Consider the following 18,775-nt stretch of genomic DNA (forward strand, 5'->3'; position numbering starts at 1 on the left):
TTTTTGGAAATTTTTCAAGTTTCTTTCAAATGGTGTAGGGTATAAAAAGTTCGGCTTTAAATGTTAAAAATTATATAGAGGACCTTTGTAGGCGACCTTAAACTCTTCTAAAGTCGTCTTTTATAGACGACCTCAAAATCGTCTTTGTAGACCTTAAGCCGTCTTGATTGTCCCTAAAGGCGTCTTTATACACAACCTTAAACCAACATTAAACACGTCCTTATCCACGACCCTATCGTCGAACACAAAGTCGTCTTCTCTATATTTTTGAAGATCTCGGACTTTATCACCCATTTTCCTTTTCTTTTAGAAGTATGATTAAGTGATGGTTTATATTTGGTATTTTCATGATTCTTGCGACATTATTCACCGGAATCATTTCAAATTTCGTATATAAAGTTCCGAACCATTACTACAGCCTATGACACAAATTATTTTATGCAGGACCACGTCTTCGTATAGCCTCCATATAGCGGTTTTCATTCAAGCGGGATTTTTCGACAGAATATTTTTGGAAATTTTTCAAGTTTCTTTCAAATGGTGTAGGGTATAAAAAGTTCGGCTTTAAATGTTAAAAATTATATAGAGGACCTTTGTAGGCGACCTTAAACTCTTCTAAAGTCGTCTTTTATAGACGACCTCAAAATCGTCTTTGTAGACCTTAAGTCGTCTTGATTATCCCTAAAGGCGTCTTTATGCACAACCTTAAACCAACATTAAACACGTCCTTATCCACGACCCTATCGTCGATCCCAAAGTCGCCTTTATAGACGATCTTAAAGTCGTCTTTTAAGCGAGCTGCATAGTTTCTCACTACAGTAGCTTATGGTCATTTCCCCATATCATCTGCCTTAAGTCCCCATATAAAGACATCTTGTTTTGTGAGTTTAAAGGGATTTAATTTGTTTTTATTTAATATTTTGTTTTTTTTTTTTGTTTTGTTGGTTTGTTTACTATTTTTCAATTTAAACATTGTTTTAAATTCATCCATTAATCAATATATTTGGCAACAGTTACTGTTGCCTTCCATAACTTAGTTTTGTTGTTGCATTCTCTAACGCGAGCACACACACACACACATGCATGCTGCATGCTCATTCAATGTCTATGTCTTCGGCCGTACAATGCAAAACAAATAAAAATGTTTAGGAAATTCTATTTCATACCTTTACCATGAGTGGATATGTATAAAATAATATTTATATAAGTATGTATATATGTAGTAATTAAATTAACAGAAATCGGTAAAAAAAAAAAAAAACAAATAAAATTATTTATATAAAAAAATTCGCAATATTTAGAAAACAAAATTAAAAAAAGAGTACAAATAAATGTTTATTTTTAAATATATGCTTAATGACACATTAAAAGAAAATTAAATTAAAGCAAGCCTTCAAAGAACAACAACAACAAACGAAAAAAAAACACATTTCAAAAATGTTTCATTATTCAGTTACTTTTGGAAAACTTCCTCAACAAATGGATTGAAATTCTAAGATCGTTAACTAAAGAAAAAATATCTGATGTACCATTTAACGCCAGCGCCTTAGTTTAGAAAAAAATAATATTATTAAGTGATTTTATTTTCATTTGTTTCCTTCTGTAATTTGTTTTTAAGTTAAGCATAATTATTTTAAACTAGAATTATATCTTTAATTTTTTTTATTATGAATTTACGTGGTTACTTTAGAAACGAATGGAAAACCAAGGAGCGTAAGGGAGTGTGTGTGTGGAAATTTCATTTTGTTTAGAATAAAATCAATCCTGCTAATTAATGTACACAAAACATTTTTTTGCCAATATTATGGAGGAGTTTGTATTCCGAAAATAGGGTTTATGTCATTTCAAGGAAGAAAAGAAAATGATTTCTTAAAAAAAAATATTACAGGTTGTCTTTTCTTTTATGTTCTTCATTTAGTTATAAAAAAGTTAATTTATTTTGCAGCATTGGAAGTGTTATGGTTGTTATTTTTCTTGGATTTTCTTTTTTTACGATTCGAAACCGTAATATTTGTAGAGCCATTGGTGGCGGCTGTAGTGGCGCCCAACGATGTCGCTGCCGTGGCTGCACTGCTACCATGATTTTGTTGACTCTGTTGCCTTTGCAGGAGTTTTTGTTGTTTGGCCTCATTGCAGGTGGCTGAAAATTTACTCCATATTGATGCAAACATCGTGGGGGAATTAGAGTTGGCAGAGGCTACAGCGTTTAGATTTGGCGAGGCTAAAATACATTCATTTGGAGCAGTTTGTTTTCCCTTATCAATGTAGTTGTTGTTGTTCGTTGTGAGTTGTTGCTGCTGTTGCTTTAAATTATTACTATTAACTACCGTGGATGGTTGTGGCTGTTGTTGATTTCCAGAATTTTTCAAAAATGATGCTGATGATGATGCCGATGATGAGGATGATAATAGCATATTTGTTGCTGTTGTTGGTGGCCCTTTTTCATTATTTGCCTTGGGCTTAGCCCCTACTCCTCCTCTTCCTTCACCACCACCACCACCACTACTACTACTGTTATTTATTTTAGTTTCGCGGGCTTCTTTGGGCATTGCATTTTTGGCGTATTCTCATGAACTTTTCACCTTGCCATTAAGCGATGTGGTTCTGCCGCCACCCACTACATGCTCAGCGGCATGTGTGGCCACATGCTGTATACCCTTTTCCATGCAACCCTGATAAATGGGTTTCATAAACTGCAAATGAAAGAAACAAATATTTTAAGTGGTGTCAACAGGTTTGTCTTTAGGGGACTTACATTAATCCACAGTAACGTCGCAAAATCATCTAATTTAACACCAAAATCACTTAATTCACCGCTATATCTGTAAAACAAATAAAACATGTGAGATTAATTTTCTTTCTTTTAAAACAAAATACCAAAAAATTTTATTTTTTGTAAAAAAATAATAGTAGGGAAATCTACAGAGATCCAGAATAGTGGTCAATTGTATAAATGTAGAGGGAAATTGAAAACGTTACTGATCAACAAATCGAAATCGTGGCGAATTTTCATTTAATGATAACATAATTTACTAAATTAAAATCTACTCCAGTTGGGCATGAAACCTTTGAACTGTCTCAAGTCATGGTGTGGACCTATATTGGAACTTTCGACTTTCAATTTTTTTAAATTTCCACAGATAGTTGTGGCTTGCGAGGACGACTTGAACATGCTGTCTAATGCGACCCCAAGATCTTAAGGTAGTTAGTGGTCCCTCGACCTGTACATTATCATATCCGCGGTCCGAGTGTTAAAGTGTGTGGCCTTTGATTCTGTGGGATATATTCATATTCCTCGCATGGAAGAATGCGGCAAACTCGGCGAGTTAGGTGTTTAACGTGATGCATACAGGACCACATAGGTTACGATCACAATATCGTCTAGAGGACGCGGTGTTCCGGAAAGGGAACTCTCTGTTTCACTCTACGAGGTTTGGATTTCTTGTTCCGGAATTCAAATTGCGACTGGTGTCCACACATATAATTGACTATCCAACGTTTGAAACTAGAACGGAGGGTAGTGTTTTCAAAGACTTCGAACAGCGTGGCATGATTGACAGTGTCAAAAATCGTTAATAAGTCAAGGACCACTTCTACTGTTCTATGGCACGGACTATTCAGCAAGAATCCTCACTATGTGTGGATATGGCGTGCAATGCAATTGTGGCACTATGTTGTGGACGGAATTGTTGATGATTGGCAGCTGGATAACTTCTTGGAAGTACTCCTGGAAAGGAGTAAAGCCTGAAGAATCTTTGCTACTGGCGACAAATTGGCCTGTATGACTCTCCTTTGCTGGTATCTTTACTGACTTCAGTAGTGGGACCAACTAGCCCAATTTCGGGAACGATTAGAGTGGTTAACGGCAGACTGAGAATATTAATACGACACTCAACTCTCGGGTTATTCAGCAGTTTCAACATTGCCATTGATATTCCGTCAGAGCAAATTGCCCTTTTCATTTCTGTACGGCCCCCTCTCTGAAGAAATGCAGCAATTTTGCTTGGGAAAAATATCAAAAACCCCCAAATACTCTAAATTAGGAGATGCCTTTAGGGGCCTATACCAAAAAAATAAGAGTCTATACCATGATTTATGGTATATATTAGAGTAAGTTGGGTACTTTCGGCAACGTGGTGCGAGTTCCAATACTGCACTTTGAACATTATTATTCTGCAAGGTTTATGCGTGCATCAGGCGTTCTTCAAGAGCAATGGATGTAGGTGAGCTCCAAGAACCTTAATCAAACAACATTGTTATACATAGTCAAGATGTTCTCTATTTTATCTATGGGTCACTATTTTGATCATTCAGATCTTTCCTGACTCACCGAGGCAAGGTAGATTTATGCACCTGTATTAAAAGTAAGGCCAACATGCGTAAGGAATATTTTCGTACTAGTCTAATTTGATGTACCTGGTTGCGTTTTGACAGGTCTTGTAATCGCGGATCACAGTAAGATCATTTTAAACTTTTTCATTTACCGCAGATAGCTTGTGATGAATGCAATTAGGAGAGTTAACGGTCGAAATTCTATGACCATCGATTATCAGATTAGTTGAAGTTTCAGCTGTCCATGTGGTAGCAAGTCAGTCCTTTAATTTAATTGGAAACACGGATGGATTTAAATTGGAAAATGGCACTGGAACCGAGTTGATTTCGGCGAAAAAATTGAACCAAGCCTGCAATCCCAGCACCTATTGGAGATCTATAGCAAAAGATCAAAAAATGTAGGATAATCTGATCATTAAGCCCGCAACTATAAACTTGGAAATTCTCATCATTTATTCAAAATGAAGAGTGCAGATTAGGCTTGAAAAAAGTTTAACCCATTTTCATAAGCTACTCTATCGAGCTGTACTACAGATTACATCATAGGGCCTGTTTTAATTACCTCCGAAAAGAGCTCAACTATTTCTTAATGTTCTTCAACAAAAATTCATTTGTCACTCACTTTTCTCCTTCAAAGTTAAAATATGTTTTTCTTAAAATTTTCTTACCTTATATATGCCCACAAAGCTAATGTCAATAGGGCTATGCCCATAATTAAATTGCTGAAATTGGCAAATGTGTACATGCCCACCAGACCAAAGATGCCGCTTAGAATGTAGAAAATAACAGCCACAGCGAAATACACGGCCGGAGTACGGGCAGCTTTGAATATATTTTTGCTTTCATTGTGCGATTTGTAATTGATGTACATGTCCTCGAGGTCCGTGTCCAATTGTTGGCGGAATTTTTCTGTGAAATCTTCACCACCCATTTTGCGTTTGGCCAAAAACTGAAAGAAATAGGATAACTTAAAAAAAATCAATAATTAAAATTACAATCCCTGCCTACCTGAAACACTGCCTTATCTTTACATCTCAAATGTTCAGCTTCCAAGTGTCCTGTGCTTAAGTACGGCCGTGTTCCACCACAAACATCTTCCATGAGCTGATTGTACATTTCCTTGGCCGCAGCCATGGCTGTCAAATGATTGGCCTCAGCAGTGGCCACCAGCATACTCTTGGGTTCGGGCAGTTCATCACCCTTGTAGATGGTCATGTACGATTGGAAATATTGTATGAGATCGCGGGCACGTATACGTGCACCACCAATTTCCTTGTATACCAAATTGTCGGGCGACAATAGCATGGGCACCAAACTGCGTAGACTTTGTTTGAATTCCGGTGTTATGTCTTTGAGACGGCCATCAAAATTGGGATTGGTGGCCACATTGAGGCCGGGATGTGGCATCAGGAAACAGGCGACTTCTTGAAAACATGAGGAAATGTGACGTCTCAGCGATTGCAATTCTGGATGTTGTTTGTCCGATATTTCCAGGCGTTTCTTTAAAATCTGTTCACCACCCAAGGCACCGTATTCAGCTTCATAGGGAAAACTCCAGTCACGCACCAAAAATTGTAAACGTTGGAAGGGTTTCTTGCCCGAATCGGCCAATGCCAAACGTCCATATTCTGTGAACAGTTGAAGATGTTGCAGATCATCTTCTTGGATGTTTTGTGACAAATTATAGATTTGCACCGACGACAACATGGTACTCAATGCAAAAACTGTGGCACAATCGCGGACAGTGCTCTGGCTATCGAAAGCTCCTTGGGTGTCCAATAGAATAATGGCAATTTTATCACCATTGGGATAATCGTGAAGAAATATGTCCGACCACATGAGTATGCCGGTTGTGTCACGTTCCGAACCGCCGCGCCATGAAAAACCTGTCAAAGGTGAGTTTTCATCGCCCAACCAATCGGTGACATCATGACGAACGTACTACAATGTAGAAAAGAGATATGGCATAATCATTTTCTGAATGGGCAAGGTGATTTTATGACTTACCTTGGAGTACATATATCTGAGGAAAAAGTCCAACAGAAAACTTTTACCTTTGCGAAATGCTCCAGCCACTGAGACCACACAAACATAGCGATCTTTGACTTCCTCGCGCATCAGCACCTCGCTCAATTGATCTTCATTTAATAGAAATGTGTGCTCCTCCGATGTGGAGATAACCTGTACCGCCTCTCCAGGCATTGTGTGGTGCGTTTTTTCTGGTTAAGTGTCTAATAATGTTGAATGAATTGATTTTCCAATTATTGGAAATTGTTTAAAGGGGTATTGAGTGGTAGAGCAAGCAGAACAGCTACTCCTCCTCCTATCGGTGGTGGGTGGTAAGGACCAGATTTGAAAACAAAACAATTATGCCAATGTCTTCTTCTGCAAAAAAAAAGAAAGGGAAAAAAATTTTTTTGTAAATAATTTTCAAAAAGATTTCTAAATAAATAATTGCTTTTTACAAGATCTTTGCAAACGTCCGCGTAGGTAGCTCTGTGTGTGTATGCTTCACGTTCCTTAAATAATTACGTTGCAATATTTTCATGTTTTGACTCATAATGATTTTAGACTCTTACAAAAAAAGAGAGAATGGCTCATCATCATCACGTTCGTTTTAGTACCAAAACCATAATATATTCATGCAAAAAAAAAAGATTTGTTTAAAAATAGTTTTTCAAATATTGTGTCAGTTGTCTTTATGTTAAGAGCACTGTATGTTTTAAATTATCTACAGATGTTAGAGGGGAACCAAAGGCCTAAATTTTTGTTAGTCTATTTTTGAAGAGGCGAATCAAAGAAGGAATATTTAAAGGTGTCGCCTTGTCATTTCGACTATGTGCCGTACTCGAATGTTGTCAAACAACTGAACATTGGATATTAAGATCTATGGTAAGAATGGAAAAGGGAGATAAAGATACAGGCAAAGGAGGGAAAATGTATGATTTTATATCCTCTTCAAAAACAAATAAAAGAGATCAATAAATTTATCATTTCTTTGGAAATTCAATGAAATATTTATATTAAAACAACAAAATTGGATGATCAGCATTTAAAAGCAATTTAGCCAAATCCGTGTGTTAATCACCGTAACTTCCGAAACGAATTATCTGAAATTTTGTGTTTTCAATACGCAGTATATAGAAAAATTACATATTGAACACTGGCTTACAATCGACATTTAAAAAAGCTAAAGGTACAACCTTAAAATGTTGCACGAGCATCTCTTCTGGTGTGAAGGTGTGTGATAGGTACTGAATTCCTTAAAGGAAAACCTAATAAAAATGAGTTCCATATGGTTTACCAAATGTTCACTTTTGCAAAATGTGGCATATGTTTGCCTAACCCAGGCATATGAAAATTTTCATTTGAATATACAGTCAACACTTTCTGCAAATGCAAAATTTATGATTTTTTTTTTCAATTTTACAAGCATGATTCAAAATCTACATCATAGTATACTGGATTTAAAAAAAACTCTTCTACCATAGTGGTAAAAAATGTACTAGATTTGGTCTCATTGTTATTCAGTGAACGAATAGATTAAGTATGGGAATCGCTGTTACTGTAACAGTTCGTCTAGAATTGGAGGGTTCTTTCTGAAGAAACAATACCAAAAAAAAAGGAAAAGGAAACAGGAAGATAACTTATTTATGTGCATATAATCGGATATGGGCAGCCGGTGAAACTGCGCCATACCACACAAATCTAAAAAAAAGACGGTGGAGTGTATTGAGGGCTTTGTAGGAATGAAGAGCATCTATTAATGGCACTGGGTATAATACACTCTCTGTATGAATTGAGGACGTTACATTATCCCGGCCGAAGGTGTGCTACAATTGAACGAGTATACCAAGGAAGTTACGGCTCCAAGGAAATTACGGCAGGGTAATGGCTTCACTCTTTGCACTCTTTTCCTCTTGAAAACCTTTACGATAGCATCTAAAGTGCTGACTGATGTATCGGAAGGAGTATTTTTTATCACTGTATGATGGCTGTGGTGACTCGGCGGATAACCCGATGCACTATTTTCCTCTTGAAGCCTTTACGATAGCATCTGAAGTGCTCACGAATGAGTCGGGAGCGCTGTTTTTCATCACTGTGTGATGGCTGGAGTGACACGGCGGATAACCCGTCAGCAGGAACTGTCTAGTTAACAACGACGTTCGCAAAATACCCCACTGAGGAAAAAGTCCAGTCGCTACCAGTCCAACAAGTGCTTTGAGGACTTTATTTCTATAATTCTACTTTCTGTTTGTCGTGAAATTAGAATTGTGATTTTATGCCTGCTTTCGATGGATATATCTAACTCCAAATTTTCTCCACGAATTCAAGAGGTAATGAGCAACACGGAAGACTTTGTAGAAGATCATGTAAGATTGCCTGTGCTGTTTAAGGTAATTTGCAATCTTAGTGCTGAAACTATCTTGGTTAGTAGCATGAAATGAAAGTGCTCTTTCAGGGACGATTGTAACAGGAAGAAGTCAAATCAGACTTTGAAATTGGAATAACATAATCGGAATAACACATAAAATGGGATAACTTATTAGGTAATTGATAATTCCATGATCCTGGTCAGGAAACCCAATGAATATTGTTCCCTGGCATTGGAGTACTGAGTAGTATTAAATCCGATTGCATAACGATCCTCAGTTGCACTATACATTACATTAGTTTCTTGAGGCAGTTCTTGTTTTTATGACGAGAACGGTATTCACTCTGTATTCCAGCATTACTTCTATGAACGCGTCAGAGTGAATGCCAATTAGTCCTGCTTGTTACGCATATGTGGTTAAGATAAGTAAAGGATTTTAAAAATGGATACTATTAGAGTACGAAAACTAGTATATGGTACTAAATTTGTAATTCGGTAATAGAATAGTTATTGGTGTCTAGTGAACCCATCAAAGACAGAGCTCGTCCTTTTCACTAAAAAACGTAAATATCCTTCATTTACACCACCGAGACTAGATGGAGTCACTTTAAACCTCTCACCAGAAGCCAAATACCTTGGCACTATCCTTGACCGCCAATTAAGTTGGAGGAGGAACACCGAGGAGCGAGCTAAGAGAGGCTTGATCGCAATCTATTACTGTAAGAACTCCATAGGTAAAAGCTGGGGCCTCAAACCACACATAATTAAATGGATGTATGAGTCAATCGTTCGCCCCATTCTAATCTATGGATCTCTAGTATGGTGGCATTCTTTGAAGGAGTCAACCTACTCACGACACTTTAATAAAGTTCAGAGAGCCGCATCCCTACTAATAACGGGTGCCTTCAGGAGCACCCCTCAAGCAGCACTGGATACTTTACTTGGCCTAAGTCCGCTGAACATATATGTGGAGGAACAGGCATTCAGGAGTGCTCTTCGACTCAGAGAACTAAGTGAATGGCGCAGTCAACCCTTTGGACATTCTGCCATTCTAAGGCGTGTAAGGAATGTGGGAGAGATAGCCTATGCAAGTGATTATATTTCACCAAGATTAAGCTTCTACCCACCTGACAGAGACGCCTGGGCCCATAACAACCCACCTTTCCGCGGCATAGCTTTTTATACCGACGGTTCAAAGATGGATTGTGGTACGGGAGCTGGTGTCTTCCTATTTTGAACTGCAGGGACGCCTTGGGAAACACTGGGTTGTCCATCAAGCTCTGTTGGGTTCCTGGCCATTATAACATCCCAGGTAACGAGACTGCAGACGAATTGGCCAGACTAGGATCCGAAGCAACTACAATTGAAGTAGACAATTCGGTTAAACCACCACTGTGCCATTTCCTACAGAGAATCCAACAAAAATGGCTGGACGAAATGGGACGCACCATCTCCAAAAGAATCTGGCCCACTGTCAAAACCTGATTTAAAACTTGTGGTGGGTATCATCACAGGTCATTGTAAGGTGAGGGCTACGACCTCGAAATGGGACAGCGACGACATTGACTACTGTAGGATCTGTCAAGATGAAGAAGAAATCGAGACAGTCGAACACTTGCTCTGCCACTGCCCAGCACTCATTTATGTGAGACACAGGCTAGTGGGAGAACTAGTGTCACATAACCTGTCTTCTTTCTCCAGAAGAGCCAGAAGATTCAAGTGGCTAAAGACGACACGGCAAACTCCTCAGTCGTAGATCACACTCTACAACTTTATCTCTTATCTTCACCTCTTCTACCAACCACTTATTCCTCTTTTCTTAACATTCTTCTAGGATGAACACAATGGACCTATAGGTCTACGAATGGAGCGGTTGCCATATGGTAACCGCGCGTCCTTTAACCTAACCTAACCTATTGGTGTCTAGTAATATAAGTGCACGAAAAGTACTGAATAATATACAATTTTATATTGGAAGGATGGATTAAGCCAAAATTTTGAATTTTAAAATGAAAAACAATGATGATTTGGGAACGAAATATGGAGATGGTTTTGAAAATTTAAGCTATGAGTGAACCGAAACTACTAAATGTCTGGTATTTGGAAAACATAAATTTATGTCACCTTAGATGTGAAACTTTAAAACGTACATTTCATAATTATGTGGAAGCAATACCATTTATTTTTTAATATTTTTTCACCCATATTTTGCCATGCTACACAGAATCTGTATGTATTTAAATTGTGAATAACATAATGCACACAACAATCAACGAATGATTTTATAAATGAAGCATTTTTAATGATGGACATTTTGAGATCTTCAACTGTCGAATTGTTAGCAAAATGGACATTTTAGAACATTTGTGTTAATTGTTTAATATTTAAAAATAAATAACATAAAACTTAAAGATTGATGGAAGAAAACAATCGTATGATCGTATAATCGGATGGGTAAAATAAAAATAAAAACTATGTTATTTAGGGACGGCTATAATTAAATCGTTCTTAATTTTTTTCACAAACTCGCGATTTCGAAATGTCATTTGCGTATGGAGCACTTTGCACAGAAGAAAAACTGCCTCAAAATTTCGTTCTCATGATTGTTTCTAATTTATTTTCCCAATCCAGTTAAACGAAGACCAAATTTTTTAAGTAAATTGACGATTTCAATCACAATACAAAAATTTTAGTTGCCTTAAATTATTAAAAATCTACAGTATTTATGCAAACAAAAATTTGGTTCGATTTAAGGCAATTTGGAAACATTAACCCATTAAACTATACAGCAAATTCAGCAGACGTTTTTAGAAATTTATTTCGACAATTATAATATGTATCATGATCTCTTTATTGGGCACACACACACACACACATTTTTTTGGAAGGAGTGGAACGTGTTTCAAAATCTCTTCTCCATTGACAGTATTTTTTATATATGCAAATATTTGCCTACGTCTTAAATATGTTATATACATTTTATAATTTTTACGTTAAATATTACAAAAACCGGTATTTCAAATAAATTATAAAGTCCATTTCAGCAATACATATATTTACAAAAACAATTATAAATATGTGCAGATTTATATACATATTTATTCGCGCACAGTGATTTATTCGGATTTGTATTTCAATACTAAGCAATTATTTTGTTTATTTTGAAATATAACTAATTTTAATTGTGCTGACTGTGAGTGCGTGTGTGTTTTATGTATCTACGAGTGGTCGCGTTGTGGCTTATTAGATCATGGGAAACGTAAACGACGAAATCAAAGAGAATATAAATAAATAATTAAAAAAAACAATATTAACATCCGTTGGATTCTTTGAATTACGGTAGAGCAAAATTACAGCGGATTAAGAGAAAACAGAAAATAAAATAAGGGAAAGTAAATTGAATAAAGAAGAAATATGTTGAAGATAGAAACGAGTAGATTAATGAGTTTGTATCCACGATGTGATCAGCGTGTTGTCTTTAGCCATTTCAATCTTCTGGCTGATTGAAAGAGGACAAGCCGGGCAGAGTTTTCTTACCAAGTAGCCTCTGTCTGGTTCCGAAAAGAGTTGGACAGTGGCAGAGTAAGTGCTCCACAGTCTCGGTTTCGTCCTCGACCTGACAAAGCCTCCAGTATTTAGCGTCGTTGCCGCCAAACTGGAAGTCTTGGCTCTTGTGTTGCAGTAAACTGAGATGAGTTTACCACGGGCTTTAGGTCGGATTTCGCCATGGAGATGAGCGACCTTGATCTCCGTTCGGAGACCACCGGCCATATTTTTTTGGGGACATCACATCCCCTTCCAATTAAACAGTTCTGATTAAATCTCCCAAGGTAAGGCTTGTGTCGTACTTAGAAGAAGTGACATAAGGGTGGCTTCACTGAGCTCCCAATCTCTAAATCTACTGACTCAGATCCGCGTCTAGCCAACTCATTAGTAGATATGTTACAATATCCAGGGACACAACAGAGTTTGACAAACGACTTAACCTTTTCCAGAGCATTCTTATATTCCAGAACTGCCATAGATTTGATTGTAAATGAGCATTCAGGGTCGCCTGACTATGGACATATATAGTCACCGGTCCATCGAGTTCATTGATTCCATTTGCCATCAGCTTTATGGCTTTCCTGACAGCAAAGATTTCTGACTGAAAAACACAGCAGTCGTTGTTTAATTTGAAGGATCTTCGGATATTCAAACATTCACAGAAGACCTCAGCTCCCGTTTCACTTTCTATCTTTAAACCATCGTTACAGACGGCTATACCGTTAAATGGTGGGGTGTTCCGGATCCAGATGTCCCTGTTGGGTATATGGATATCCCGTGATTCGAAGCTTTATCTAGGTTTTCCCTAAAGAGTGCCACTATATCCTCCATAAGTTAGAATAGAACGGATTCGACTAGGTAGGTATAACTGAAGAATTCGATTTTTGGTCTACTTAGTGGATATTGACGTACTCAAAAAATGTAAACACAACTTCAACTTTTATTGTTTAAATATTAAAGATATCTTATTATTTTTGGCAGACTTTATACTTTAATCGTATATAGCGACTCATTTGTCTAAAAAACACGGTTTCAGCTCGTCTATAAAGACTCCCTGCTTCAGTTCGTCTATAAAGACTCCCTGCTTCAGTTCGTCTATAAAGACTCCCTGCTTCAGTTCGTCTATAAAGACTCCCTGCTTCAGTTCGTCTATAAAGACTCCCTGCTTCAGTTCATCTATAAAGACTCCCTCCTTCAGTTCGTCTATAAAAACTCTCTCATTCTACTCGTCAGCAAAGACAGCCTTTGGCACGTCTATAAACGGATTACTTCCCTCAGCTCGTCTATATTAGTCGCCATTAACTCGACCATAAAGATAGCCTTAATTTTGCCTCGCCTTCAGCTTGTCCAAAAAGTACCTCCTTCCACTTCCATAAAAAGGATAGTTTTCAGCTCGTCTATATAGATCGCCTTTACCTCGACGACTAAAATGCTTTTAATCTTCTACAAAGGACCGCTTTCAACTTGTCTTTAAGGACTGCTTTAGCTCGACTATAAATGCCGACATCAAAGCCCCTTCATTACAGCTAAAAAGATTTTTTCTGGTGTTATTTTATAACAAATCCTTTGCTCAGCTTTCCGATAGCTCTTTGCTTTGTCGACTGCTATTTTATTGCCCAAAATTGTTTTATTTCAAGCACACACTCACACATCTTGCACTGAAGATAACTGCGATGACACATAAACAATTACATTATTTATCAGAAATGAGAAATAAAAACAACAACAACACCTTATAAGATATATTAAACACATAGATATAACTACATATTTACAAAGACTGTGAGAAATAAATATTGTTAATGATCACCAAATTGACAAGATTTTCAGACCATAAGATGTCATTTGATGTAGATAGGTATGTGAGAGTTTTAAGCCAATAATATAATGAATGCCAATATAAAATTAATAAATACATTAATAAATTATATTATTATTGTTTGGCTTTTAACAAGTTTTTGGTGAAAAAGATATTGCAATTTCAAACGTTGAATCCAAAGGTTGGGAACGTTGTTAAACTTGTTGTTGTGTGCCAAATGATATTGGTTGTTAAGTCAGTCAGCCAATAGCGGATCGACCTTTGATGACGTTGACATAAAAGTTTTTTTTTTATAACTTGTGTGTATGCACATACGTACGTATGTGTGTATAATAAATATATTTTAATTAAAACAAAAACAAAATTGCTTTCATTCATTTCTTTTTGGTAATGATAGCTGATGTTGGTTGCTGTTGTATTGAAATGAAACATTGATATTTGGCCAAACACATGGATGGCTAGGTTTTGGGGTACCTTGGGGCTAACTGAGGTGATAAGATTAAAAATGTTTTTTTTTTTTATGGGAAAATACAATTTGTTTGTTGTTGCACTTGCACACACAATCACTTGTGACCATAGAAGTCTCTTGAACAAGCTGCACACAAAATCGACACGTTTAATTTCTTTGTCTTCTTATTGGGATCATGATCTCAATACCCAATAATTTTTTAAAATTTTGAAATAGGTATTTTCACAATATTTCAACTTCGATCAGACCAACTTGCATTCCTGCACACAAAAGTTACTTCTCCCAAAGCCCACAACACTCAAAACCACACGAGTTTTGATTTATTAGTTAATGTCTGTCCACAAATCTTTTTGTCAGCGAACAAAGAATTTCTGTCTATACGGTGGCAAGAAATGTTAATACATATGTAAAATAGACAACACACGACACATACATAGTAAACCGAAAAAAAGAAGTACGACTGAATGTTACAAATCTGGTCTTCTTGTACCCGTTCAAAATCGACGCAAAGGTTTTGTTTAGGACCTTTCTTTTGTTTTTTTTTCGATGATAAATAATCTCAGTTAACCAACCAGATCGCCGCCACCGCCACACACATTCGTTCGGTTCCGAGAGAGATTCAATACTAAATGGCCAGTAAAGCAGGCGTGTTTAGATTGAGATACACTTGTTCAATGCAAGCAAGTGTGTGTGATATGTGGGCAGAGATGGGAATGTTTGATTGATTGTAAAAGGAATCCAATTAGAAAGTAACAGCTGTTTTGGAACAACTCTAGTTTAGTAAAAACTCGATTTTTTTTTTTAATTTTTCCAGAGGTAGGGACCCCCATACCCAAAAGTGCGGGTCCAAGACCTGGACCTACACAACCGATATGAACAATATATGTATCATTTGAATTTGTATCAAAATTATTAATTTCTGGATCAGATTCTTTAAAAATCCCCCAAAGGCCTAATTTTGGGAGTCCAAAAAATTTATAAAAAGTATAGTCAAATATTCTCCAGTCCCGACCGAAGGCCGACTACCTAAAAGGATTATCAAATTTAGAAAAAATCTAGTTGGCGTAGCCGGTATTGGACATAAACAGAGGAGTAAATCTCAAGGCTACCCAAAATAGCATACAATTTAGAAAAACTGAACAGAACAACATGGCTCGTCCGAGTTCAAAGACCCATATCTCTGGATCCAAGAAAGATAAAAACAAATATTGTAGCATTTTTGAAAGGTTATAATGTATGGACATAAACAGAGGAGTAAATCTTAAGCCCCTGCCCTTAAAACAGCACACAATTTAGAAAAACTAAACATATTCATCACGTCCGGGTTCAAAGACCCACATCTCAGGATCCAAGAAAGAAGATGACAAATATTGCAGCATTTTAGAAATTTCGAGGGGGTTTTCCGACTTTTGGAGGATTTTTTAAAAAATCTGGGTCCAAAAAATCAATGTTACATATCTACCTCTGGAAAAAATTTCATAAAAATCTGAGAGTTTTTACTAAATTAGAGTTAAGCCGCTAGTTTTAATGATGAATATATTGATCAGTTATAATTCAATATTGGTGTACTCTTCTAAGAGTTTACTAACTAGCCTATAAGAACTCCCTTTAACTCGCAGTAAAATACTCCCTTTAGCTCTCCTCAAAAAATACCTGCTTCAGCTTGCTTAAAAATACTCCCTTCAGCCCGCGTAAAATTACTTCCTTTAACTCGTCTATAAAGACGGTCTTCGCCTCCTTTATAAAGACCCCTTTCACCTCATCTATATATCCTGCCATAAACTCGTCTATAGAGACCCTCTTCCGCTCGTTTAAAGAGACCCTCTTCCGCTTGTTTATAAAGACCCTCTTCCGCTTGTCTACAGAGACTCCCTTCTGCTCGTATAAATATACTCTCTTCAGCTTATATATTTCTAAAGACTTTCTTCCAGCTTGTCTGTAAAACTTACATCTGCACGTCTTTTAAAACTCTAATCAAGCTCGCCTATAAAGACTTCCTTCAACTTATCTTTAAATTTTATTAAAATACTGTCTTTTAATAAAATTCAACTCAATGGTAATTAATTTAACTCATCGAAATATTATAACAATTTTAAATTTCCATCTCTGCACAGTGTCTGTGACAACGTCAGCTAAAGTTCGTATTGCCTAAATAAATAAAAACAAAACAAAGTCAACGTGGTTTTGAGATGATCATGGAAGAGAATGCAATATAATCTGGTTTGATTTTTTTACTCTCTTCTCTCAATTGCAAGGCCGGCAAGAAAAGAGTAACAAAGGTTTTTTTTTCTAAACTGAACAAAAAATACATTGAGAGAGAAATGAAATGAGGGGATTATTGTAATCCATTAATTATTTAATATAATGAGTGAACTCAGAAACCTAACCGATCAATACACGTTCATGACTCAAGTTTGAACAATGACGAAATAAAATCGGTTAAAATGTATATTGAGAAGTTTTGCATGATTTCTTTGTTAACGAAAATATAAACCATTCTGTCATTTGCAAACAAAACATTCGAATGGCGCATATTTCACAAGAATTTATAGCGAAAGTGCCAAAAATGCGCATTATATATTTAAAAACACTTTTCAAGCTGAATTGTTGTAAAGATGCAGTGCGTATTTACACCGGCAGATAAATTAAACTAAATAACAAACTATTGTTCCAATAGGAAAATTAAATAAAATTTTTTATTATTTAAATTTTGCCTACCCAATTTGTCCTGATCGACCTGACATTAAGACGCATTAAAACCTCTGTTACGTTAGTGATTTATAGTTGTCATTTTGGGCAAATATCATCGATCTTAGCATTATGTAGGAATTTAAATTGAAGTTGAGCCAAAAAATATATATCAGTTGTTTTGAAGACTGCGGGAGATACCAGAAGGAGTGTAACGATGTGGAAGAAATAATATGAGCAGATATTTGGAGATACGGGAAGTTTGAAGGAAATCGGGAACTATTGCACATATTGTGTTTTGGGGGAGGTACGAAGAGAATATGTGGTGAGTGATGATCGGCAATTAACTTAAGAATGATATAACTATTACAGCGTACAATGTTTGGAGTAAATAAGGTGCTCAGCATGCTTCTAAAATGCATATATCTATCCTAATGGGACGAATTAAACAAATCCGATAGAAAATGTTTTACAAATTCATAAAAATATCGCATATCCGAAGGTATTCGAAAAAGCTTATATATATAGACAAAGTCATATCATCTGAGGTGCAGGGTGAGATAAAAAACTGCAACAAAGTCAAACGCCATAATTTTTATATTTTTTTAAATTTTATTGAATGGAATAAGTTTGGATTTGTTCAAATTGGTCACATTTGGTTCGAGTTATGGTCTTCAAACGGCCTATGAAACCGTCACACGCTGCCCGAATGTTGCTCTGTGGTATTTTGGCACATTCCCGGCGAAGCGCTTGCTTGAGGTGATCGACACATTGGAATTTTTTAGTTCCAACCTTGCTTTCCAAAATACTCCAGACACAATAGTCAAACGGATTGGTATCCGGAGATTTTGGTGGCCATTGTGCCCTGGAAATGAAGCGAGGAACCTCATTTTTGGTTGGCGCGTGATGAGTGCGATGGTGCTGAGTCCTGTTGGAATCTCCAAGGTCTGCGGCCAACATGTTTGCGTGCCCAAGGCTTTAATACACCCTCCAGAATATTTTCACGATAATATTCGGCATTTATTCTGATGCCATGGTCGATTTATACGAGCGGAGAGCGACCATCGGCTGTTATGGAAGCCCACACCATCACTATGGCCGGCGTTTGAGTTATGGTAGCCAACTTAAGGTGCACATTTGCAGCTGACCTCTTTGTTGTTTACAAACTGCTGGACAACGAGTGATTTCTCATCGGAGAAAACCAAATTCAGCAGTTCACTACTTTCGGCCAAGCGAAGCAACACTTTAGCTCTTTTGAGTCTATTTTCTTTCTGTTGCTGTGTAAGTTCTTGCACTTTTTGGAATTTCAATGGCATTACCCTGAGCTCATTTTTCAATATTTGTTGAATGAAATATTGTGATATGTTCGGCCCACGAGCCATTTTTCGGCCACTGCGACGCGGGTTTCGATCAAGTCGCTTCTTTACTTTTCGAACCATTTCTGCTGATGTTGCTGTTTTCTTCCCTCCACTTCCTTGACATCGGGCTACGCCATCAGTATCACGGTAACGAGCGATGATACGAGACACAAAAGATTTATTCACAT

General features: G+C 36.8%; 1 protein-coding gene across 5 annotated transcripts in view; it reads right to left on the reverse strand.

The window, feature by feature from the left end:
• Positions 1-1,872: 1,872 nt before the first annotated feature.
• Positions 1,873-18,775, reverse strand: part of LOC101895744 (atlastin) — a 37,294-nt gene continuing 20,391 nt past the window's right edge. For 2 of the 5 annotated variants that reach the window (XM_011296018.3, XM_005187857.4), the window contains exons 2-6: positions 6,340-6,717; positions 5,341-6,273; positions 5,001-5,281; positions 2,756-2,822; positions 1,873-2,693 (exon numbers count right to left, since the gene is read on the reverse strand). In XM_011296018.3, the coding sequence (XP_011294320.1) occupies positions 2,568-2,693; positions 2,756-2,822; positions 5,001-5,281; positions 5,341-6,273; positions 6,340-6,534 (1,602 nt within the window). In that variant the 5' untranslated portion in view covers positions 6,535-6,717 and the 3' untranslated portion in view covers positions 1,873-2,567. Of the gene's footprint in view, positions 2,694-2,755; positions 2,823-5,000; positions 5,282-5,340; positions 6,274-6,339; positions 6,718-14,974; positions 15,203-18,775 lie in introns of those variants that run through there. The other 3 variants (XM_020038309.2, XM_059118996.1, XM_005187855.4) reach the window with 3 other exon arrangements.

This window comes from Musca domestica, unplaced genomic scaffold (genome assembly GCF_030504385.1).
Source record: "Musca domestica strain aabys unplaced genomic scaffold, Musca_domestica.polishedcontigs.V.1.1 1, whole genome shotgun sequence".
Lineage (NCBI taxonomy): Eukaryota > Metazoa > Arthropoda > Insecta > Diptera > Muscidae > Musca > Musca domestica.